The sequence below is a fragment of the Carex rostrata genome, chromosome 25, assembly GCF_964058835.1.
Source record: "Carex rostrata chromosome 25, lpCarRost1.2, whole genome shotgun sequence".
Classification (NCBI taxonomy): Eukaryota; Viridiplantae; Streptophyta; class Magnoliopsida; order Poales; family Cyperaceae; genus Carex; species Carex rostrata.
The window spans coordinates 4,835,655-4,859,368 of record NC_135942.1 but is presented as its reverse complement, the minus strand read 5'-3'; the positions used below and the strand labels follow the sequence as shown (position 1 = coordinate 4,859,368).

The following is a 23,714-nucleotide window of genomic DNA, read 5'->3' as shown; positions in this document are numbered from 1 at the left end:
GAAATCTGCTCAAACTGTAAATTTATTTTGCAGATATTCGGCCTAAAACCACAAAATTATTTTGCGGTTTTGAAAGTTGAAATTCCAAAACCGCAAGGTCTTTTTGAGCTTTTAAGTTTTTTTTAATTAAACAAAAATATTTATAATTTTTTTTCCATTGAAATATTAGAAATATTTTATATATTTCTTTGAAAATAGATGAAATACTATATAATTTGATTTATTAGAAAGACTACTACAATAATCCGGATCAACATTTTTTAGGCCGAATTTTTTGTGGTAGTAAGAAAAATTAAAATATTTAGTTGTGTGTTAATGGAAAAAAAAATATTTTTGAATCTGGGATATTGATTCCAGTTCAAAAGTTACTAAGTAAATATAGATAATATTTGGATTCTTCTATTTTCGAAAAAAACAAAAAAAAATGCCACAAAAATACGACCTGAAAAATATTGATCCGGATTATTTTTGGCAGTCTTTCTAATAAATCAAATTATATAGTATTTCATCTATTTATAAAGAAATATATAAAATATTTCTAATATTTCAATACAAATAATAAATAAATTATAACATTTCTATTTAATTAAAAAAATAAGAAAAACTTAAAATCGCAAAAAAACCTTGTGGTTTTGGAATTCCAAAATCGGAAAAAGAAAGTGCGGTTTTAGGTTGAATTTATGCAAAAAAAGTTGCGGTTTGGACAGATTTTGAAATTTCTCAGTATGATTGTAGATTTTGAAATTTAATATTTTTATATTAATAAAAATTTCAGTGAATATTGAATAGTTGAATGGTTTGGCTTCCAACTTCTACTCAAAAAAAAAAAAAATTGTATCTATTCAGTTGATAGAAATGAGGTCATTTGACCTTCATCTATACCTTACATAATTGGGCTTCTACATATTATTTTTTAAATTTTTGAAAAATTATTCATTTCAAATATGATGGATTCTCGTACTATTTATTAATTGTATTTGTTGTTGATCCTCATGTTAATTTCGGTCTCAATTGTATTTTTATCTATTATTTTCAATATCCCTGCATGTATTATATGGGAGATGGGAGTCAGATTTCGGATCATCACGGTGGAAATCGTTTTCGGGTTTTAAAGAAGTATATTTTTTTTCGGCATTGTTGAAGATTGATCTCAGAATCATCATCATCGATCATTGATCTAAGATCCAAGTATTTAGATTAAATATCAAAAATAGAAATAAATAAAGGTTGTATTTAGAATCTAAGATCCAAGATCATCATCATCGATCATTGATCTAAGATCCAAGTATTTAGAATCATCATCATCGATCAGCATGTTTAGACATGGTGTGACCATTCGCGTGCTATGATCATTTATTAACATTTTAGTCACGGCACGACACGACACGATACGATACGTAAAAACTGATCAAGGCATGACACGAGACCAAAGTCACGACGTGTTAATTACAACACACCACAGCACGGCATGTTTTTTCCAGTCTACATGCAAACACTTACAATTTTTTTTTTCTTTTAATGTCGGTTATATGATATCAGATTGTAAATTTGTATATAGGTTGTAATTAGGATAAAGTGCACGGCCACACTAAATCCAAATTCTCAACTTACCTTGATAAAGTTATTTGCGTCATTGCGTGAGCCTGGTGTACGGTCCTGAAACCCGTTTTCTTTTGCTTGTGGCTATTCTAGGGTTCCAAGTTCAATTGCTGAGGGCTTTAAGATTTTTCTTTTACCGATCAGACTTCTCCAAATTTTCTGAGGTAAGTCTCACACAATACATCAGGAATCTTCTCTTCGTATTAATTCTAGGATTTTATATAACTCTTTTATGGCCAAATTGTTGGATTCTGTCTAAGCTAGTTCGTTTTGTCGTAAAATTTGAGGCAAACTTCTGCAGTTTCTACTGGGTACTTGATTTTTCTCTTTAATTTGGGAGTTTTAGTCGGGTCTCAACCTAATTGGGAATTTAGAAGAGTTTTTAGTTTTAACCTGGGGAAATTTTGCGTCTAACCCCATAAAATTACAAAATACCGAAAAGCCCCAAAGGAACATGCATATGATGATATGAAGTACTGCTCTGAGTTTGTGATATTTCTTTGTTGCTTTCCTTTTATTTTTCCTCCCCAATCTTCAGGTTAATTTCAATATTGCGAAATGGTTACTTTTTTGTACAGCTTTTGAGCAGTTGAAAAGATGTCGTGGTGCACCATCGAGTCTGATCCTGGTAAGTTATAGATTCAGGCCATTCATTGATTTATTTGTTATTTCATCTTTTATTTATTAGCAGGCTAGTGTAGTACAATTGCCATGTGTTATATTTTCTTTTTCAGATGTGAACTTATTTCTTCAAACTTTTTTGTAGGTGTTTTTACTGAACTGATTCAGCAGATGCAAGTAAAGGGTGTTCAGGTAAGTCTCTTGTTGATGCAGTTTGTCTTATTTAGTTGTGAAGCTTTTAATTTTACAATCTCAGGTGTAATTAAGTGTGGCTGGTTGCATAAATTTGACAGACATACTGATATGAATCTAACTTCACATAAATTGCTCTTTGTTACATGGAGTTTGAGAATATGCTGCTGATATACGCAACCTAATTAACCAGGAGGATTTTCTTATTTGTTACATTGGTGATTTTTCAGTCTTGGTGAGGTAGTGAAAATGATCAATCGTCGACTTATTTTGCTGGTAAGAGTTGCTATGTCAATTTTGGAATATTCTGACCTGAAAATTTTATTCTATAGGTTGAAGAGCTCTACTCACTTGATCTCGACTCCCTTAATGAGCTTTGGTAACCCCCAACCCCCCCTCACACAAACACACACACGCACACACACACACTACTCCCCTCGACAATGTACTTTCATATGCAATTTTATTCTTGTTTTTTAATCATATCATATGTTGAATGTTTATTTGGGAGTAAGAAAACATTAAAAGAATCTTAATACAATGTAAAATTGTGCTTTCAGATCTATTGTAATTCTTGAAATAAGAGAACTTGGGAGGTCTTGAAATTTTTTAAATTGAGTGTTTCGCAGGAATAACTAGAGGCATTAGGCCTGATAATTCTGCCCACCAAATTCTTAAGTTAAAACTAACATTTTATTTTATCTACTTTTGCAGGCCGGTCTATGGCTTAATATTCCTCTTCAAATGGAGGCCCGGTGAAAAGGATGACCGACCTGTAGTCAAAGATCTCGTACCTAACCTCTTCTTTGCAAGTCAGGTACGTACAGGCTCATATAAGTTTCATCTTCTTCTCAGCACTTCATTTATGGTCTGCCTTCATTTAGTTCAGTACTTTGAGTATTAATTGTTTTTAAATGAGGCTTAATTGAGCCTTTCGGCCAAATTAAGCAAAATTGCAGCATGCTGATAATTCAGTAGAACATTTATGTGTAATTTAAGATTTATTTTACAAAGTTGTTACTGATTGAGACTTATCCACGAGAACAGAATATAAGTGTGGCAAAATGTGGATAACTGAAACTTTACTATAGAATTAGGTTGAAATCGTGAATACACAGAAATATCAGTTAAGGTTATCAGGTTGCAGACAAGACAAGTGCTGGTACACAGTTAAATTTGCAATCCTTGGATCTAAAAGAACAAACCAGAAATAAACATAACCAAATTCACCATTGATTTTTTTTTTTTCCTCAGGTTATAAACAATGCATGTGCAACCCAAGCAATCCTCTCGATTCTGCTAAACTGTCCGGAAATTGACATTGGGCCAGAGCTCTCATCACTGAAGGAGTTCACCAAAAGCTTCCCACCTGAACTGAAGGGGCTAGCGATAAACAACTCTGAAGCTATACGCATGGCGCACAACAGCTTTGCACGACCTGAGCCTTTTGTGCCTGACGAGCAAAAGGTTGCTGACAAGGACGATGATGTGTACCATTTCATAAGCTATGTTCCTGTAAATGGGGTTTTGTACGAGCTAGACGGACTCAAAGAAGGCCCTGTAAATCTCGGACCATGCCCTGGTGGGCCCGGGGATATTGAATGGCTGAGAATGGTGCAACCTGTTATTCAAGAGAGAATTGAACGGTACTCCCAGAGTGAGATCAGGTTTAATCTCATGGCGGTGATAAAGAACCGTAAGGAAGTGTACACGGCCGAGTTGAAGGAGTTGCAGAAGAAACGGGAGAATCTTTTGCAACAGTTGAGTGGGGGAGGAAACAATGCTGCCATGATGGAGGGAATTAACAAATCACTTGCTGAGGTGTCTGGAGCTATAGAGGCTGTGACAGAGAAGATAATAATGGAAGAAGAGAAGTTCAAAAAATGGAAGACTGAAAATATAAGGAGGAAACATAACTATATACCCTTTTTGTTCAACTTTTTGAAGATTTTGGCAGAGAAAAAACAACTGAAGCCTTTAATTGAAAAGGCCAAGCAGAAGGGTGCCAGCGCAAGTGGTGGCGTGAGGTGAGTACATGACATGTATTATTGTTATTTTGTTTTTATCCTTCTTTTTTAGGAAAAAGGATGTTTATTTCTACTCTGTACTGAACTCTTGATGCTAGTTTATGTATTGCATTCTAAGTTGTGAGTCTTTGTTTAAGATGGAAACATAATTATTTTCTTGAAGTGCATTCTATTTGGGTTGTGGTATTGATATGTACTAGCTGGTCTGAATGATGTTTTGAATCGGGCAAATCATTCACTTTGATTTCATTTAAAATAAAACAAAAAAATTACAGAAAACTCTTTTTAATGACCCTAACTAGTTCATAGTCGGTAATCTGATAGTTTTTTCTTTCGGAATGAACTGGATGTTGCTTCTTTTATATTTTGTTACTACATTTTCTTCTTACGGGGTGGGTTCTTTTAGTAAAGCTGTAATCGGAGTTTTAATTGGCTAATGACACCCTACCTTATCTTGATTGTTCTTAATCTTATGTGTTTCTTATTCCATCTTGATGATTAGTTGTAACTGGAACGCTATCCTCTGCGGAGCTGTGTGGAGCTTTTAATCTGGTCAATTCGTTTTGATCGGATGGACCAGATCAGATCTCAAAATTTGGGCCCCTCTGATCTGGTCCATCCGATCAAAACGAACGGATCAGATTAAAAGCTCCACACAGCTCCGCAGAGGATACTCTCCCAGTTGTAACTAGCCTAGCTTCAGGCGTTACTTATTGTTTGTTGAATATGTATATATATATTTTTTTATTTCTTGTAGTCAAAAGTGACAATTGTTAAGTCTTTCATAATTCATAGAAATGGAATGTTCCAGAATGTCAACCCTAGGCCAGCTAATTTATTTCTTATGTTGTACTTGGGTTTACAATAGAAGTTTATATTTTATTTTATTTTCATTTAATGCTTGGATATACTAGAGGAGTTGGGAAAGGTTAGTGCTCCCTATAATTTTAAAAAATTATAAATTCATAGGTAATTTCTGACTGTTGTTTTTTTTATAAAACCAATATAATTTGCTCTCTCTATTATTATTTGTATAATTAAAATAACAAATGTACGTCATTCTAAATATATTGTTATTGGATATTATTATCATTTTTTATAAAATTCAACCGTCATATTATAATAAATTTTTAGTTCCACTCCAAATTGAGACTAAAGCAATATAAATATTGGTACTGGCTATTTCTACAATTATTGCACGATGTATTAATTCTTACCAAGTTGAAAATTCAACAACAGTATTTATTATATGTATGTGGCCTTCCATTTTACATTCCAGCATTTTGAGTTAATTAAATGTTTTCTACGATTAGAAGAAAGAATGACACGATTATCATCGTAACAACTGTTGAGAGCTGTTCTTTCGTCTCCAGTGCGTTCATTCCATCGTTGAGTTCTGACAAGTGGGGCTCTTCCATCAGTTGAAGGCTTGAAGCGCTCGCCGCGTCTCTACCGCCTGCTTTGCTGACATCTCGGGTCCCACTGCTCAGTACCCAATTACTCATTGACATTGGTCCCCATCACAGTCATGCCGACGCTTCTGGACCCATTTGTCAGTCTCCAATTTTCTTCTACAATGTAAATTTCACGGCCCAGCCCATATTCAGCCTGCCTTTTGCTCCTCGTCTAATAAGAGCTCAACATGTTAGATTCACATAAACTATGTGATACATTGTTTTCTCTAACGCATAAGTGCTTAACTATTTAATTCTACGAACCAGCCTCATGAGGAGCGAGTTCAACATGCATTAAACAAAAATGACGTAGGATTTTAGGCCTTTGTAAAAGTTAAAGATGAAAAGAAAATTCCAATCACCTTAATTACTTTTTCCTTTAATAGGAAGTGAAAGGTAGGCTATATTGTCATATTGTTTTGACATACATCAATTTGTTGTGTTCGTGCAAATTAGGTACCTCACAGAATTGGCGAGGTACATAGTCACTATAAAATTTGTCCAATATGTAAACAAACCTTTTAAGTTAATAAGAGAAGTACGGCCATTTTTATTAATATCCTAAAAAAAAAACTTAATTTTAAAAATAACCTCGAATTTTTTTTTTTTTATTGATGCCCCAACCGCTCAAAGCCTGGGCGGGCCGAGCCCCAAGTGGAGCGCCCAAATTCTGGGAGGGCCGAGCCCCAAGTGGAGCGCCAGAAATTTGGGCGGTTTGCTTTTTTTTTTTTTTTTTTTTTTTTTTTAAACCGCTGCACTGTTGGGCGGTCTTTTTTTTTTTTTTAGAAATTTTAGTATTTTAATTTAAATAATTTTGTTAAGAAAAAATTGTTTAGAGTGTATGCTAAAAAATAAAATATTTGACATATTTATGAAGTGATGTCGTAATTCTTTATAACTTTGATTTTTTTTTTGTGAACTTTGATTTTATTTGTCAATTAGATGTCACAAGTCTAAATATAACACTAAAAATATCAAATTTGACCTTTGTTGGTAAATCAGCAAGTCTGGACTGATACAAGGACCAAACTACAAAAGTGATTGCACCAACATGTAGAGCATTAAAAAATACACAGAATTGATATAAATTTCAACTTATTTGGATTTTTCTACAGCCAGTTGTGAATTTTCAAAGTTTAATTTTCGAAAAAACTTTAAACAGCCATAACTTTGGCTAAGAAACTCGAATTTACGCGTATGAGCACTTTTCGGAAAGGGAAGGACGAGACGGATCCGTTTTGACCAGGTGGTACACTGGGCATCATTGTATCGGAAGCATTAGAATTTCAAAAAAATATCGTTGGGAGCCTCAAAAATTCAATTTAAGTTTTCGTCCGACGGTAGGCATTAAAAAACAACAATTTTCAAACCATCTTAATAAATAGTAAAAAAATTCAAAAAAATGTAAAATTTAGTTTCCAAGCACATTTTAATATAGATTAAACATATAATAGTTTGGATTAGCTATTTGGATTAGCTATTTGGATTAGCTATTTGCATGTATGTGCATCACTCATGAAGTACATGAATTTCAACGGTTTGGATTTGACATTTGACGTCGATCCGATATACTTTTGGAGTTATGCTCACCAAAATTTCTTGGTGAGCATGTCACACGCTAGCTTTACTCTATATATGTAGGCTGTGGCTAAATTGCTGCTGGCACCAGTTCTGCCCAGGTGCTGCCGGGGCTATTTTTAGCAGTGTGATGTCAAAACAACAAATCCAAACCGTTAGATGTTTAATCTATATTATAATCTACTTGGAGACCAAATTTTACATTTTTTGGAATTTTTTTACTATTTATTAAGATGGTTTGAAAATTGCTGTTTTTTAATGCCTACCGTGTGTATTTTTGAATGCTCTACATGCTGGTGCAATCACTTTTGTAGTTTGGTCCTTGTATCAGTCCAGACTTGCTGGTCCTTGTATCAGTCCAGACTTGCTGATTTACCAACAAATGTCAAATTTGATATTTTTAGTGTTATATTTAGACTTGTGACATCTAATTGACAAATAAAATCAAAGTTCACAAAAAAAAAAATCAAAGTTATAAAGAATTACGACATCACTTCATAAATATGTCAAATGTTTTATTTTTTAGCATACACTCTAAACAATTTTTTCTTAACAAAATTATTTAAATTAAAATACTAAAATTTCTAAAATAAAAAAAAAAAAAAAAAGACCGCCCAACAGTGCAGCGGTTTACAACAACAACAACAAAAAAAAAAAAAAAGCAAAAAAAAAGCAAAAAAAAGCAAACCGCCCAAATTTCTGGCGCTCCACTTGGGGCTCGGCCCGCCCAGGCTTTGAGCGGTTGGGGCATCAATAAAAAAAAAAAAAATTCGAGGTTATTTTTAAAATTAAGTTTTTTTTTTAGGATATTAATAAAAATGGCCGAGAGAAGTAGCACTCATCTATTCAGAGATTATTTTTTTCTTTTGATGCTTGTACCTAACTTGGTCAAAAAAAAAATATAAGACATTGGAGGAAAACTACTGAAATACCCTTCACTATTCATGGTATTGAAAAATTTGTATTTCTCCTTAAATTAACTTCAGAAACTAATTTAGTTGCTTTCATTCTAGATAAATTGTGAATAGGTACATCTTATGGTTCATTAATTATTGAGGAAGATTAATTGAACATTGAATGGTCAAGTAAGGACCCTGGAATTAAATCAAATATAAATTCAGTCCAGATGCAAAATTTGACACCCAATCTTTGGGCTTCAATTTTTTTTTGCATGAAATCGCAGAACTTCTGATTATTAATTTCAAAAAAACGTTTTACGTGTTACATAGAATCTTATTGTTATTATTATTATTTTTTGTTACTCCATATTTTATAACAGCAATTTGTGTTACATTTGTTAAATGCAGAAGCATGTGATTAGAGTGCATAAGAGAGATTAATGGACAATTCATCTTTGATATGGAGGTAGTAGTCATTTTTAATCTGTAGCCAGGACAATATAAATAGAGTGAGTCTATGGTACTATGCATATTACGATTTGGCACCGTGCTACGGCTCTATATTCGAGTTTTCAAATCCTAACGGGCGATCCGAACTGTTCATCTTGTTCTCCATATTAATATGTGTTTGGAGACCAATTTTACATTTTTTGAAATTTTTTTACTATTTTTTTAAATTTATTGAAAATCACTGTTTTTGGATGGTCCAGAATTTTCAGATCAAGTGATTTTCTAAATATCTAAAAAAAATAGTAAAAAAATTTCAAAAAATGTAAAATTTGGTCTCCAAACACATATTAATATGGAGAACAAGATGAACGGTTCGGATCGACCGTTAGGATTTGAAAACTCGAATATAGAGCTGTAACACAGTAACAACACGTGATATGCATAGTACCATAGACTCACTCATATAAATATTTGTACTGGTCTGACTCTAAACTGTACGGGACAAAAGTTAACTATACTTTTCTACTGTTTTTTTTTTTTGGTTCAGTGTTGTTTAAACTTAAGTCTACTAATAATGATCTTGACCATATTAATGATACTAATTTTCATGGAGTTTTGTGGGAAGTCCATGAATTGAGGGTTATTATACCAGTTACTGATACTAATGCCTGACTTACATCTGATGCTAATGCATAATAGTAATAATAGTTGGTTATGTGAAAACAAAAAATCATGATTTTAGTTTATGTATACATTTTATTTGTACAGGATTTAATGCATTTATTGGTGTACTGATAAATTTATAAACTGAAGTCCCAATATGATTTAGTAAAGAGTGTTAAACAATAGTTTAGTTTTGAATGTCCTGACAAGGGGATATGTACTAAATATGTACTAATTGTCTGTTTTTACCAGATATTTTGGGATGTGATCCAATATGATGTTGCTGAAATCTTTAATGCGTTTTACTATGGTAATTCAGAAGTTAAAAAGCTAAATCTAGCTTCTATTTGTCTTATTCCTAAGAAGGAAGATGTTGTTATTGTTAGAAATTTTAGATCTATTGATTAATTGTAGTTTTAAACTTTGTAAGAATTATTTACATATAGGCTACCTGCTATTATAGCATCTAAATTGGTGAAGAAAAAAAATCCTTAGCACAAATTAATTCTTTGTCAATATTACCTAGTTTATGATTTTAATAAAATCATTGTTTTGATTGGATTTATCTTTTAATGATCAAACAAAAGAAGAACAAAGGAAAAATATATAAATATATGAGTCTAGCTATGCTACTTATATAAGCATACCAAAGCGTATGCTTACGGGTCAAATTCAAAAAAATTATATTCGAAAAGTCGAGTTTAATAGTTTATTAAATTGGTTATATATTAAATTTGTAGAATATTAATTTTTACTATTTTTAGAAATATTTTTACTATTTATGATTTTTGAAAGATGATTCTTTTTGACATGTCAATATGCGTACAAAATATTTATTTTTGGGCTTATACATTAAAGTGATTTTGGCTGTAGTGTAGCAAAATCAAAATGAAATCTCAATCGTTAATTATATCTGTCTGAATGGTTGAATGGTTCAGTGCAGCTCGCGTTAAATTAAACAGGAATTTTTTTCGAAAGAGTAAAATAGTCATTTTGTACTTTTATTTTCTTACCCTCCGTCTACGTTTCCTGGTCCTCTCTTCGCTTCTCTCTCGTTGCCGCCTTCGCCTTCACCTTTAGAATCTCCCGGCGCTAACCGAGCCGGTGCTAAAAAAAATGCCGGCATATGGCATAGGTGCGTAGTTGGTGAAGAAAGCGCTGGCTTTTCTCTCCGCGCCAAACCAAAATCTCGATCTGCTCCAAATCGCGCGCCAGACCTCCCTGCCTCCCGACCCAAAACCCTTCCCGCCTCCGCGCCTCTCCTCTCCGCTCACCTCTAGACCAAAACCCTTCCCGCCTCTAGGCTCAATCCCTGCCTCTCCGCCTCTCCTCTTCGACCTTACTCCTGCCTCCTTTTCACTCGCTTGGCTATGGCGGCGCGACTTCGGCTGGTGACTATGCCGTTCCCTCCTCCACTCCGACGGTACTCTCTCTCTCTCTCAGTTTCTCAAGGAGTAACTATTGTCTACTTTTATCTGCTCTCTTGTCTCTAATTCTCGATTTTACTAACCTAAGTCTCAATTCTTTTTTATTTGTTTTTTTTCAGATTTTGATGAAATAGATACGAGGGAACTCAGTCCTTGCACTGAGCTGAGAAAACCAAAGCTTAGTCTCAATTTAATGTCTACTTCCACTCGATCTCCCCCAAACTGCATATCTGGTATGATGGAGACACAAAAACATGGAGGCATTTGAACCCTCCTCATTTAATTTCAGTGTAGCCCTTGACTGCTCTGGGAGTTGAACCGAAATTCATGATTCCTCACTCAGCTAAAACCGAGAATTCCAACTTTCACCATCACCACTCTCTCTTCCTTCACTCCATCCCGACCATCTCTCCTCCTCTCTCTTCCATCCGAAAATTCACCTGAGAGCTAAGGCTTACGCTTGGCAACTGGATGGGATTAGGTATATAACTATATATGCATTTTAATTTTGAAAACTTTGCATAATTATGATTTTCATTTAGCTGTTCTTCCCCATGGCAACGGAAAATTCTGGAATCGCAGTCTTTCTTAAGCTCTGAACACAACCATGCTTTCTCTCGCCAAAAACCCAATATACAAACTCTCCCTCCACCAATCTAAAACCCTAGCTCTCACGCTCTTTCAACAATGCACGCATGTAACTGTGACCATGAAATGGAAGAAAGATCCTTACTTCGACTCAATTGATCTCTTAACCAAATCAAAAGATCTCAAAATCCTGATCTCTCTAAAAAATCTCATCCTTTCTCTCTCTCCACCTGAAGTTGGCATTCCCATCTCTTCCATTTCAAAACAAAATTGCCGGCTAGAGATATCAGGCCGTGTCACGGCGTTCCTCCGGAAATATCCCTCTTTTTTTGAGGAATTCACAGGACCCAAGTACAATCTTCCTTGGTTTAAGCTTACACAGGAGGCATTTGAGCTTGACCAAGAAGAAAACACGGTTTATGAGACAAAGATGGAAGATATTGTGGATAGGTTGAGGCGTCTTGTGCTAATGTCTAGAGAAAGAATTCTTCCGTTCCGGATTGTTCAAGGTATGTTGTGGTACTTGGGTTTACCTGATGATTTTCTGAAAAGCCAAGAGAACCTTCTAAAATTTGGTTTTGAAATATTGGAAATTGGGGATGGAGAGATGTGGTTAAAAGCTCCCGATCCGGGTCAAACATTGCCTCTTTCAGCATTGCAAAGGAATGCTATCAATGAATCTGGAGAACAATTAGAGCTCTTGTCTCGATCGGACATTCACTTCCCTTTGTTTCCTTTCAAAGGAATTAGATTAAAAGTCAAGATAAGAGATTGGCTCGACCATTTTCAAAAGTTGCCTTACGTATCTCCTTATGAAGCTTTCTCTGATCTGGAACTCCATTCTGATGTGGCCGAGAAACGGGTTGCAGGTGTTCTTCATGAATTATTGAGCATTTTTGTCGATAATTCAGCAGAAAGGAGACGTCTTTTTTGCTTACGAAAGCATTTAAGGCTTCCTCAAAAGGTGGATAAGGTGTTTGAAAAGCATCCACACGTGTTCTACCTCTTGTTGAAGAACAAGACATGCTTTGTGGTGCTTAAAGAGGCTTATCAGGTTAATGGGGAAGGTACTGTGATTGAAAGACACCCTTTGTTGAAGGTGAGAAAGAAATATGTGAAGTTGATGAAGAAATCTGATACTATTTTGAGAAAACGAAGGAGTGGAAAACCAGTTTTGGAGCTCAATGAAGAAGATTCAGCTTAATTCAGGTTAGTATTTTTGTTTTTTTAATAATATTAATGAACTATTCTTTGATACCCTCTGTTACTTCTATTGATAATGAAAGTTCTATTTGCTATCTGATGCAACAATTGCAACTTCAGGCAGTACAATTTTTCTGGTAAAGGTAGTAGTTTACTCCATACTTCTTTTATAGCCTCAGTCAGTCAAGCCCCAATGTTTCAATTTCAGCCCTTTCTTGGACCCGCTTAGCTTGTAAAATTCATTTACTGTGAACTCTTGTGCTCAACGTAGTGCAAACCTGTCTCAATTTGTATTGATTTGTGCAATCAAGCTCCAAAAGCAGGCAACACTACCAGCAGATAGAAGAGAAAATATTCAATATATTCATTGAACTTCTAGATTAGATATTCCCCATTCAAAGCTTCAAAATTTGCCATTATCCCATCTAAACTTAATAACCTTTTAAATTCCCCATATCTGAATTTTGTAAGGCAATTTTCTACAAATTATTGCTCAGTATTAATTAAAAATGAAAATGACTGTTACGTCTTTACCTTCATATCCCTCATTCCCTATATTGGACAGCATTCCTTTTAATCTTCATCACTGAATCTCACCATGTTGCCTCACAAAAATTCAACCAGTATCTCTCGTTCTATATAATTTGTTTCAGCCCTAAACCTATGACTTGCTAATATTTTATAGCTTATACGGTAATGATAAAATTTTAACACCATATTGTTGGAAACTTTAGACATTCTGGCTGGTACCTGCATTAATTGTATTATTTGAGAGGAGAGGAGAGAGAACTCTTGTTGGTGATCTTTTTGGCTTTCTCTCAGGCCTCAGCTGTCACATATGACATATGGCCTATTTACTGGTAAGATGTTGCCTTGATACATTCTTGATTGAAATTTTCAATTGTAACCATCATTTTATCAAAAGTCATACTTTTATGAATAGCTAATTCTTGACAAAGAATATAGAAAAAGCTAGAATCAATTTTTTTTATTATAAAATAACCCTTGGATTTTTTTTAATGCATGAAGTTCTACTGAAAAAATTTGCTGGAGAGGAAGGCGAAAGAGTAGATGTGCAAAAGCTGTTTCGATATGTTGGTCTCTTTACACTTGTTGCTCTTTGGTGGTTTGGTATGGCTTAATTCTAATTTTTTATTATTCAGAATTCTAAATTTTGGTGGCGATAATTATGCCATTTTCCTGGCCGTTGTATATGAATTGGTCAACGTTAATTAATTAATTAATAACTTTCCTTAAATGCTCAAATAGGTATGTAACTATGTATTATCATATATGTAACACAGACCATTAGAGAGATGCTATATAGACCTACTTCCCATTTCCTCCTAATAAGTACCGAATTTAGAAAAAAAAAATGATGGAACTTGATCTATATAAGATATGGCCTTTGACTTTATCTTATAATGATTGTTATATTATTTAATTTCAGTGTAGCCCTTGACTGCTCTGGGAGTTGAACCGAAATTCACGATTCCTCACTCAGCTAAAACCGATGAAGTGGTGATAGCAAATGGATTAATTGGAAGCGTCTTCTCTGGTCATTTCTGGTATTTACTGACACAACAATTATTTTTCCAGTCAGGTTTGGTACCAGTACTAAGCCAAATTCTTTTCTCTACCTTTATTGGGGGTTTTTTGCACCTGGGGGTGTCAAGAAACTCAAAAACTCAAAATACGTTCTACCAGCTGTCACTGCATATATAGTGTGTATATATGAATATAAAATACGTACTACCAGCTGTCACTGCATATATGATTACAATGGTATAATTTTTTTTTTCTTTATTTCGAATTAAAGTAAAATCAGCAAACTGTTCATTTATATATGACCTCAAAATCTATGCAGATTGATCCCGAGGAGAGCTTTAAGAAGAACTCCAAGAAATCAAGAACTTCAATTAATTTGTATAATATTCTCGTCTTTTTGTTGAGGCGTAAAATTTCAGGCCCTTTGATGTTTTATGCACTTTTGATTTAGTGCTAAAATTTAATTAAGATGTTTTTGTGCAATTTGATTATTTTTTTACTTTTCTCCACAATCGCAACTTAGTATATTGCCCGTTTGGTTTCTTTAATACTTTATGTTTTATACAATCGCAAGTTAGAAACAGGGGTCTGTTGGGCAAATGTTTTATACAAGCGCAAGTTAGAAATAGGGGTCTGTTGGCTGTTTGCCCGTTTGGCCCTGTTGGTTGTCCATATTTTATGTTTAAAATTGGATTTAATAAAAGTTGGTCCAATATGTAAACAAACCTTTTTAAGTTAATAAGTGAATTAGCAGGTATGTCGCCACAGAAAATCCCTTCATATAGCTACACCGATCCCCTGGATCGGTGCAGGCTTGATTTATAAAAAAAAAAAAAAATGCCCCAGCTTCTTCTCCCTCTCCCCTTCTCCTTCTACCTTTCTCCTCTTCCTTTCAAACCGTGAAGGCATGCATTTTTTTTTCTTTTATCCTCTCAAAATACTCCATCATTCCTCCATCCAATTGTTTTAAAATTTTTGAATCATTTAAGAGAATTAGAAACTCTTCAGATCTACGATTTTAACAAGGTAAAAATCCATCTTTTTTATAATTTTTTATTTTAGCTAAATTAAAACGAATAACTACATTAATTTAGTTTGTTTGGTATATTTAGATTGTTTTTGTTAAATTTAGTATTGAATTCGCATTTGGTGTTAATTTGGTGTAATTTAGTGTTCATTTGGAGTATATTTAGTAATATGTAGTATAAATATAGTGTAATTTAGTATATATGTAGTATAAATTTGTGTACTTTAGTGTTATGTAGTATAATGTATTTTTAGTAATATGTAGTATAATTTGTGTAAAATTCAATGTTTTAAAATGTGGTTTTGTTCATGCATGCGGAAGGTCACTGCATAGTGCATATGCGGCATGCGGCCGCATATGCGGATTTGTATGTGGAAGTACATATGAGATTTTACTATGCTTTTTTAAATAAATATAGATAAAATAAAATTAATTTATATCTAGAGACTTGTTTAGTCTAGTGGTTTGTCCTCTTTACCATATTATAAATGATATAGATTCTAATTTTCTCCATTACAAAATAGTTTTTAGGTTTTTTTTAGATCCGCATGGACCGTATATGTGTCCATATATTCAAAACTGCATGAAATTGACTGCATGAGATTATGTATGCGGAAGACCACTGCATAAGCACATGCAGGCCATGCGGCCGCATTTTAAAACATTGGTAAAATTAGATAAATGTGAAGTTTATTGTTATTTTGTATAATTTAGAATAAATTTGTGTATGGTTAAAATCTAAATTTTTAATAATATGTAGTTTAATATTATTTTGTCTAATTTGAATGGTATTGTTAAAATTTTGAATTTGTTGATAATTTTTTGTCTATGTAGGATGTAGTAAATTTTTAGGGCTTATTTTAGGGTTAACTTACATATAGTTAAATTTTCTAACAGAGTCAATGGATAATTCAAATTATCCGGAGTTGTTAAAATTAGTACCAAAGAACTACAAGGCATGGAAAGTTCGTGATATGGCAATTTTGGTTAAATTTATTAATTATTTGTTTCAAATAAATATTATATGAAGTATTTCAAGGGTTTATAATGTTTTAATTATTTTTGGCAGCCTACTTCTTCATTGAAAGTAAATTCACATCAGACTAATATTACTTACAACAATCGGATGGATAATGCTCTGAAGAGGTTAGGGTTGTATCAAATTGCTCACCTTAATGATTGAAAGATTGATCTGCATTTGATTACTGCTCTGATTGAGAAGTGGAGGCCAGAGACCAATACATTTCATCTACCTGTCAGCGAGGTGACAGTGACGTTGGAAGATGTTGCATGTCTACGGGGCTTACCGATTAAGGGTAATTAACTATTTAAAATTATTTATCGGTTATTTTAATTAACTATTTATAAAAAAAATGAATTGTTGATTGTATAATTATTTTAATTTGCAGGTGACATGATTACTGGCACCAGCGATACTGATTAGAACCCATACTTAGAGTTTGATATAGGGGCTGATCCTACTATTTTTTGTAATCACCTCAATGAGACAATGCCATACAAATATATGATTTATGATCCTAACACACTGAAAGAAAGATTGGCCATCTCTGTTTATGCCCTTAGACTGAAATAGTTGCAGACCCAATTTAATTTTGCATTAGAAAATTGGCACGATGATGAGACAGTTGCACAGTACACCCGAGATTTTTGTATGGATTTATTCGAGTCAGTTATGTTTCCAGATTCGAGTGCGGATGGATTCCCTGCAATGTACTTGCAATTCATCAATGAACTAGAGACTCCACGAGAATACAATTGGGGAGGTGCAGTACTTGCACATCTCTATCGAGAGTTGTCATGTGCTTGCCTCGCGGGGATGGACACGATAGCGGATCCGATGTAGTTGTTACAGATTTGGTCATGGACTCGATTTACTGTTTGTCGGCCTATACCCCGATTAGAGCCACCTACCTTCAATGGTGTCGATGAGAATACGAGAAATGCTTTCGGTGTAAAGTGGACCACTTTCCATTTGTGGACAGAAAACCCTCACTTAGGTAAAAAAAATTATAATTTGAGATGGCTTCGATAAAATTTATAATTATTTTTAAAATTTATATTTATATTTTTTTTTACAGGAGGTACAGCCACATATAGAGATAGCTTTGATAAACTAGCTAATGAGATAGTTAACTGGCGACCATACGTTGATTTCTACAATTAGTTACCTCGACATGTCCGACGACAAAAGAGGTTTTGGATGAGCTACAGTTACGTGATCTATTTTTGGATGGTGGAGTTTCAGCATGCGACTAGGGTCATGCGCCAGTTTGGTAAGTACCAAGAGGTCCCGCCTCCTCCTCCTCCTCCTCTAGCATGGGATATTAGTTATTTACGAAAGACGTGGCATCACGATGGCAATTCAACAAAGGATGATTGTTGGGTGGTTACTCATAGTGAGTTCATCGAGAAACCTGCATTATTAATTGGAGAGTAGAGACCATATGACATGTCGATGCATCATCGATACATGCATTGGTTCAATTTACGTGGTATGAGATCAATGTATATCTCAGATAACAATCCGCAAGCTCTACGATGTCAGGCTCCCCCCGTGAACAGGAGATATTGCTACACTGGCATACGTTCCTCGTGGTCATAGGCATTCTCGTATGGTTCGTACATTACTTTTTTTTTCAATCAAACTACATTTTTCAATATTAATATGCAATATGTCACAATTCAAAATATATTATGCAGATTGCTTGGGAGATTCAATTTACTATGCAGGCAATAACATTTCTCGTATCCTCATCAGCACCATCGAAGGGAAGTGGCTCTGATCGAGGTATAGGCCAACAAACAGTAAATTGAGTCCATGACCAAATCTGTAACAACTACATCGGATCCGCTATCGTGTCCATTCCCGCGAAGCAAGCACATGACAACTCTCGATAGAGATGTGCAAGTACTGCACCTCCCCAATTGTATTCTCGTGGAGTCTCAAGATCATTGATGAATTGCAAGTACATTGCAGGGACTCCATCCGCACTCGAATCTGGAAACATAACTGACTCAAATAAATCCATACAAAAATCTCTTATGTACTGTGCAACTGTCTCATCATCGTGCCAATTTTCTAATGCAAAATTAAATTGGGTCTGCAACTATTTCAGTCTAAGGGCATAAGCAGAGATGGCCAATCTTTCTTTCAGTGTGTTAGGATCATAAATCTTATATTTGTATGGCATTGTCTCATCGAGGTGATTACAAAAAATAGTAGGATCAACCCCTATATCAAACTCTAAGTATGGGTTCCAATCAGTATCGCTGGTGCCAGTAATCATGTCACCTGCAAATTAAAAGAATTATACAATTAACAATTCATTTTTTTATAAATAGTTAATTAAAATAATTGATAAATAATTTTAAATAGTTAATTACCCTTAATCAGTAAGCCCCATAGACATGCAACATCTTCCAACGTCACTGTCATCTCGCCGACAGATAAATAAAATGTATTGATTTATGACCTCCACCTCTCAACCCGAGCAGTTTACACAAGTACGTATAGGAGACAAACCTAACGAACATGACTTCTTTTAAAAAGAGAACAGCAAAAAAGCATGTTCTTACTCCGCTTTGAGATAAACTGGGTCAACCATTTTAAAAGAAATTGATAAATATTACGTTATCTAGAAGTACCAATTTTCTATCATGTATCAATTTTATAAAAGATATAAAATTATAATAGGTTGGCACTTATGGCACTTGATTGAGATAGGAGGAGCATTTAGTACTTGCGTACTACATGACTTGAGCGAAACGAGACAAAAGTTCTTCAAGGTTCAATTAGCTCATCTGAGTAGAACTAGGTGCTCTTAAGCTCACCAAAGTTTTGGTGAGCTTAACTCTAAAATTCATAAAATCGATTTTAAATGACGAATCCGAACCGTTGAAATCCGCCTACCTTACGTGTGATGCATCTACATATGAAATTTTTAAACATTCGAATTAATTTAGTATAAAGTCAAGCGGTCAAAATTAGAAGATTAATAAATTAATTTTAGTGCATTCATTTTTGAACGTTTTTTGACCGCTTGACTTTATACTAAATTAATTCGAATGTTTAAAAATTTCACATGTAGATGCATCACGCGTAAGGTAGGCGGGTTTCAACGGTTCGGATTTGTCATTTGAAATCAATTTGATAAGTTTTAGAGTTAAGCTCACCAAAACTTTGGTGAGCTTAAGAGCACCCTAGTTCTACTCAGCACATCTCAAGGAAATAACTAAGGTTGAATTAATATTCAATAAAATAAAATAAACAAAGGTTGAATATCTCTATATGGGGTCAATATTTTGTGGCGAATTTAGAGTTCATTGCAAATCCAAGTTGAATGAAGTGGTATAGCAACGTCTTTTGGTCTCTGGGGTAATGGCAGCATTTAGAATTTCATGCCCAAGGGCTTCTCATAAAAAATAAAAAAATAAATAAAAATAAAAAAGCATTTAGAATTTCAACTTAAGATTGTAAAACAATTTCAAAATCTGTTATGTATTGAAAAGGATACATTTTGGGGAGTACAACTAGGGTGTTCTTAAGCTCACCAAAGTGTTTGGTGAGCTTGACTCCAAAACTCGTCAAATCGGTTTCAAATGACGAATCCGAATCGTTGGAACCCGTCTATTTTACGTGTGATGCGTCTACATGTGAAATTTTTTAACTTTCGAATTAGTTTAGTATAAAGTCAATTGGTCAAAATTAGAAGGTTAATAAATTAATTTTAGTGCATTCATTTTTTGAACATATTTTGACCGCTTGACTTTATACTAAACTAATTCGAAAGTTTAAAAATTTCACATGTAGACGCATCACACGTAGAATAGGCGGGTTCCAACGGTTCGGATTCGTCATTTGAAACCGATTTGACGGATTTTGGAGTCAAGCTCACCAAACACTTTGGTGAGCTTAAGAACACCCTAGTTCTACTCCATTTTGGGCTAATTTGACTGTCCCACTTGATGGACCATTCTCTCCAGCGCTCAGCCCAATAATAATTTGTTATGTAATGCTAGTGTAATTTATTTTTACTTTAAAAATGCTACTATTTTGAGTAATTATATACTTTCAGTTTGTCACGAAGTGCTAAGTCATCTCATGATTTTAAAACTGTTAATTATATATATTAATTTTTTTTTTAATTTATATATAGTTTGGACTCTCTCGTAAAATGACAGATGTATGCTTGCAGTCTACTGATTAGAATTTCATTTGATGTTTTTGAGACTTTGAATTCAATTTCTAGTGATCACATTATTTTTACCTTTTTACATATTATGTATTTTATAATTTAGTCACTTTTATTCAAATTTTCTAGTTCCGCCTAATACAATGAGCTTCAATAATGAGCTCCCAGCCAAATTATAGTAGATATGTTTTAAGATTTGTGCTAGGTTTCTTTCACTCGGCACATTATGTGAATTTCACTTTATTGTTCACATGGTTATACATACTCTTGCTAGCTTATTTATGTATTTTATTATTTTTTTATATATATATTTCGTGTATCGCTTATTTGTTGCGATGATTTGTTCCCTCAAACTTTGACTCTCCATTATTATATTATGCAACCCATAAATTAACAGAATTCTATGACCTCGGAACCCAAATAAGTTGGCATATTTTATAATTTCTATTTAGAAGTTTAACTTGCTAAATTGAAGAAAACACTGTGTTTTCCCATAGATTGTTATTACCAAGTGGCCTAGAGTCACTAAAAAGCTAATTAATTTAACAATAAATTTCGTATAATTTAACAAACCGAGTTATTTAGTATATAAATACCTGGGACCCTCTATTATTTCATTCATCAAATTGATGCTTCCCTTGAAGGGATCAATCCATTTGATTTCATTTATTTGCACCGTGCGTATAAATCCAGCCTTTTTACATCATAAACCATTATATTAAATCCAACATGCTAATATTAAAGTATATTTCTACAAGGCTTGTCAATTTTTACATTGAGCAACAACTATATATTCCGGTCAGCTGCTTGGTGTAATAGTATTTTCTGAAATTCAATTATATAAACTTCCGTTTCTTAATTATATTCTTTATTTTTAAATTTTTGTTATATATAATTAGCGTCGCTGAGAATGGTAATTAAGAATATGCATTGATAAATACGCAATTCATCATTATTTGAATATGATGAATATGGGAAAAAGGCCCTTTAAGTTTTTTTGTTAAATTTTTTTGATTAATTACTGAATACATTCCAAACTAAACGAGGTTTAATATACACCCTATTTAATTAATATAGCACTAGTTCATCTTCATTTTTTCCTATCATATTTAATATTTTTCCTGTACAGATACCCGTCTCTATCAATCTATCTAAGCTATATTGAAGATATTTACTTTTTTACTTTTTTATATCATTTGTTCGTTTATCACATCGTACGTTAAATAAGTTTTTTCTCCATATTATATATAGTTCGTAACTAATTCACAATGTATGTTTGATTTAAAAAAAATGGCCGAAATTTGGCCGGAATGTATCCATATTGTATAGTTCGTAACTAGTTCACAGTGTATCGTTAAATTTTGGCCGGAATTTGGCCGAAACGGAATGAAATTGTCAATTTTGAAATCGGTGTATTAGGTATAGATAATTTTTAAAATACAGCACAACTGCACATATTACCTCTGCGTTGAAATACTCTTAAAGCCGACGCTATATGAGGGAGGTTTACTCAGGGATGGTTCTAAGTACCTTTAGTTGACTTCCAATCCTTTTTAAACTATTTATCCAATCTTATATTTCTACGCCTCTATCATTCTCTCTTCCACCTTAGATTAGCCTTGATAAAGAGACAAAAATAAGATAAGAAAACCTAGGAGAGAAAAGCCAAATCTAAGTGCACTAGAGGAATTAATCATGGATCAAGGGGCTCCTTCATATCTCCAACAAAATCACCACAACCTACAAGCATTTCACATGATGGAGATGATGGAGAGCTTCTTTCCGCCTTCGTCGGCCCACCACCCGTCGGTCCCTGCTACTGCATCCGGATTTGAATCACATGCTCAAAATCTTTTGTTCAACTTTACAGTAATCAAAGAGAAGATACAACAGCTGCAACCACTTCTCAGCTTGGCGCTGTCGCATAATCCACCTAGCGCTGCTGTATCTAGTGCCGGCACAGCGCTGCAAGAGATAACAGTTATTGCCTCGTCAATGATGTATGCTTTTCAACAACTCGAACCAGCCTTGGCTACAACTGCTAATCCTAATAATGAAATATCTGGCCAAGATATCAATGAGGTCATAGTTTATAATCAGGAAACAAAATACAGCAACGAGAAAATCGGATCAGGATCCGGGTTGAGTACTGGATCAGGATCCTGTTCGCCTCCGAACACGACTACATCAGTAGCAAGGGATATAATTGAATTAGATGCATCTGAGTTGCTTGCAAAGTACACACATTATTGCCAAGTGTGTGGGAAGGGGTTCAAGCGTGATGCGAATTTGAGGATGCATATGCGGGCCCATGGAGATGAGTACAAGACACCCGCTGCGTTGACAAACCCGATACAGAAGTCTGATTTGGGCTCGGGTTTGAGCACCAGGAAGTACTCGTGCCCGCATGAAGGGTGCAGATGGAATCAAAAGCATGCCAAGTTTCAACCGCTTAAGAGTATTATCTGTGTGAAAAATCACTACAAGAGAAGCCATTGCCCGAAGATGTACGTGTGCAACCGGTGCAACCGTAAAGAATTTTCGGTGCTTTCTGACCTACGCACTCATGAGAAGCACTGTGGCGATCTCCGGTGGTTGTGTTCATGTGGCACAACTTTTTCACGCAAGGATAAGTTGGCGGGGCATGTGTCGCTTTTCGCTGGACACGTACCAGTGGATAAGAACGGTATCGAGATAGAGATCATGGGAAGGCAAAACATTTCATGAACCATGCATGTCTGAGCTCTTAGTATTGTTGTAAATGTATATAGAGAGCGAGTATTTGTTGCACTTAGGATTAATTTACTATGCTTTCTAGTTTCCTTTTTGTATCTAAAAATACATATTGCGCGCAGTAGGAGCTTTTATTCACGTGAAATCAATGTAGAGGACTATTTCTTTTACTCGTGAAGTTTTAACGATCGAGAAAGTTGAATGTGTGGCCTTGGAAAGTTGTCTTCTCTTCTTCTAATTTTGGATAAGTTGAATGAAATGTAGAGGAACATTGCTTTTAAGTGGGATTTATGCATTAATTGATGATTATACTAGAAGAGCTATTCTCACTTGCTGATCAAAGTGCATGAATGTTGATTATTTTTGCTTCAAATTTCCGTAACTACAACCATGCGAAAAATAATTGAATACAAGCTAGCTCCTTGTCGCTATGCAATTATGGTTTTGTTGAAATATAAACTTAATTTTATGTAATAAAATTAGATTTGAATA

The 23,714-nt window shown here is 34.2% G+C and overlaps 3 protein-coding genes and 2 long non-coding RNA genes across 12 annotated transcripts; all 5 read left to right on the top strand.

The window, feature by feature from the left end:
- The first annotated feature begins 1,623 nt into the window (after positions 1 to 1,623).
- UCH2 (Peptidase C12, ubiquitin carboxyl-terminal hydrolase 1) lies at positions 1,624 to 4,629 on the top strand. 2 transcript variants are annotated; one of them, XM_078326390.1, is made up of 6 exons: positions 1,624 to 1,763; positions 2,178 to 2,227; positions 2,366 to 2,412; positions 2,745 to 2,791; positions 3,127 to 3,229; positions 3,667 to 4,629. In XM_078326390.1, the coding sequence occupies exons 2-6, from the start codon at positions 2,197 to 2,199 to the stop codon at positions 4,441 to 4,443; spliced, it is 1,005 nt and encodes a 334-aa protein (XP_078182516.1). In that variant the 5' UTR covers positions 1,624 to 1,763; positions 2,178 to 2,196; the 3' UTR covers positions 4,444 to 4,629. The 2 variants fall into 2 exon arrangements, with proteins under 2 accessions (XP_078182516.1, XP_078182518.1); XM_078326392.1 differs by lacking the exon at positions 1,624 to 1,763 and adding an exon at positions 1,789 to 1,910.
- Positions 4,630 to 10,505: 5,876 nt separating this feature from the next.
- Positions 10,506 to 14,786, top strand: LOC144543847 (protein WHAT'S THIS FACTOR 9, mitochondrial-like). 7 transcript variants are annotated; one of them, XM_078292289.1, is made up of 6 exons: positions 10,506 to 10,906; positions 11,030 to 12,707; positions 13,436 to 13,561; positions 13,731 to 13,832; positions 14,157 to 14,259; positions 14,569 to 14,786. In XM_078292289.1, the coding sequence occupies exon 2, from the start codon at positions 11,518 to 11,520 to the stop codon at positions 12,700 to 12,702; it is 1,185 nt and encodes a 394-aa protein (XP_078148415.1). In that variant the 5' UTR covers positions 10,506 to 10,906; positions 11,030 to 11,517; the 3' UTR covers positions 12,703 to 12,707; positions 13,436 to 13,561; positions 13,731 to 13,832; positions 14,157 to 14,259; positions 14,569 to 14,786. The 7 variants fall into 7 exon arrangements, with proteins under 7 accessions (XP_078148415.1, XP_078148412.1, XP_078148413.1 ...); XM_078292286.1 differs by having other exon boundaries at positions 14,157 to 14,269; XM_078292287.1 differs by having other exon boundaries at positions 14,152 to 14,259.
- A 420-nt stretch (positions 14,787 to 15,206) lies between these two features.
- On the top strand, positions 15,207 to 17,229 carry LOC144543852 (uncharacterized). The gene is made up of 3 exons (XR_013508099.1): positions 15,207 to 15,275; positions 16,174 to 16,592; positions 16,686 to 17,229. It is a non-coding gene; the product is annotated as an uncharacterized LOC144543852 (long non-coding RNA).
- LOC144543850 (uncharacterized) lies at positions 17,230 to 18,094 on the top strand. Its single transcript, XR_013508098.1, has 3 exons — positions 17,230 to 17,294; positions 17,376 to 17,912; positions 17,998 to 18,094. It is a non-coding gene; the product is annotated as an uncharacterized LOC144543850 (long non-coding RNA).
- A 3,962-nt stretch (positions 18,095 to 22,056) lies between these two features.
- Positions 22,057 to 23,442, top strand: LOC144543843 (protein SENSITIVE TO PROTON RHIZOTOXICITY 2-like). The gene has a single exon (XM_078292278.1). It carries the CDS (start codon positions 22,185 to 22,187, stop codon positions 23,214 to 23,216), a length of 1,032 nt encoding a protein of 343 aa, XP_078148404.1. The 5' UTR covers positions 22,057 to 22,184; the 3' UTR covers positions 23,217 to 23,442.
- The last annotated feature ends 272 nt before the right edge of the window (positions 23,443 to 23,714 follow it).

Excerpts from the sequence above, each read along its gene's own strand:
- LOC144543843 (XM_078292278.1), top strand. The coding sequence starts at position 22,185 with ATGGATCAAGGGGCTCCTTCATATCTCCAACAAAATCACCACAACCTA.
- LOC144543847 (XM_078292288.1), top strand. The coding sequence starts at position 11,518 with ATGCTTTCTCTCGCCAAAAACCCAATATACAAACTCTCCCTCCACCAA.
- UCH2 (XM_078326390.1), top strand. The coding sequence starts at position 2,197 with ATGTCGTGGTGCACCATCGAGTCTGATCCTG. Across the intron at positions 2,228-2,365 it reads CACCATCGAGTCTGATCCTG|GTGTTTTTACTGAACTGATT; the intron begins GTAAGTTATAGA and ends ACTTTTTTGTAG. Across the intron at positions 2,413-2,744 it reads TGCAAGTAAAGGGTGTTCAG|GTTGAAGAGCTCTACTCACT; the intron begins GTAAGTCTCTTG and ends TTTATTCTATAG.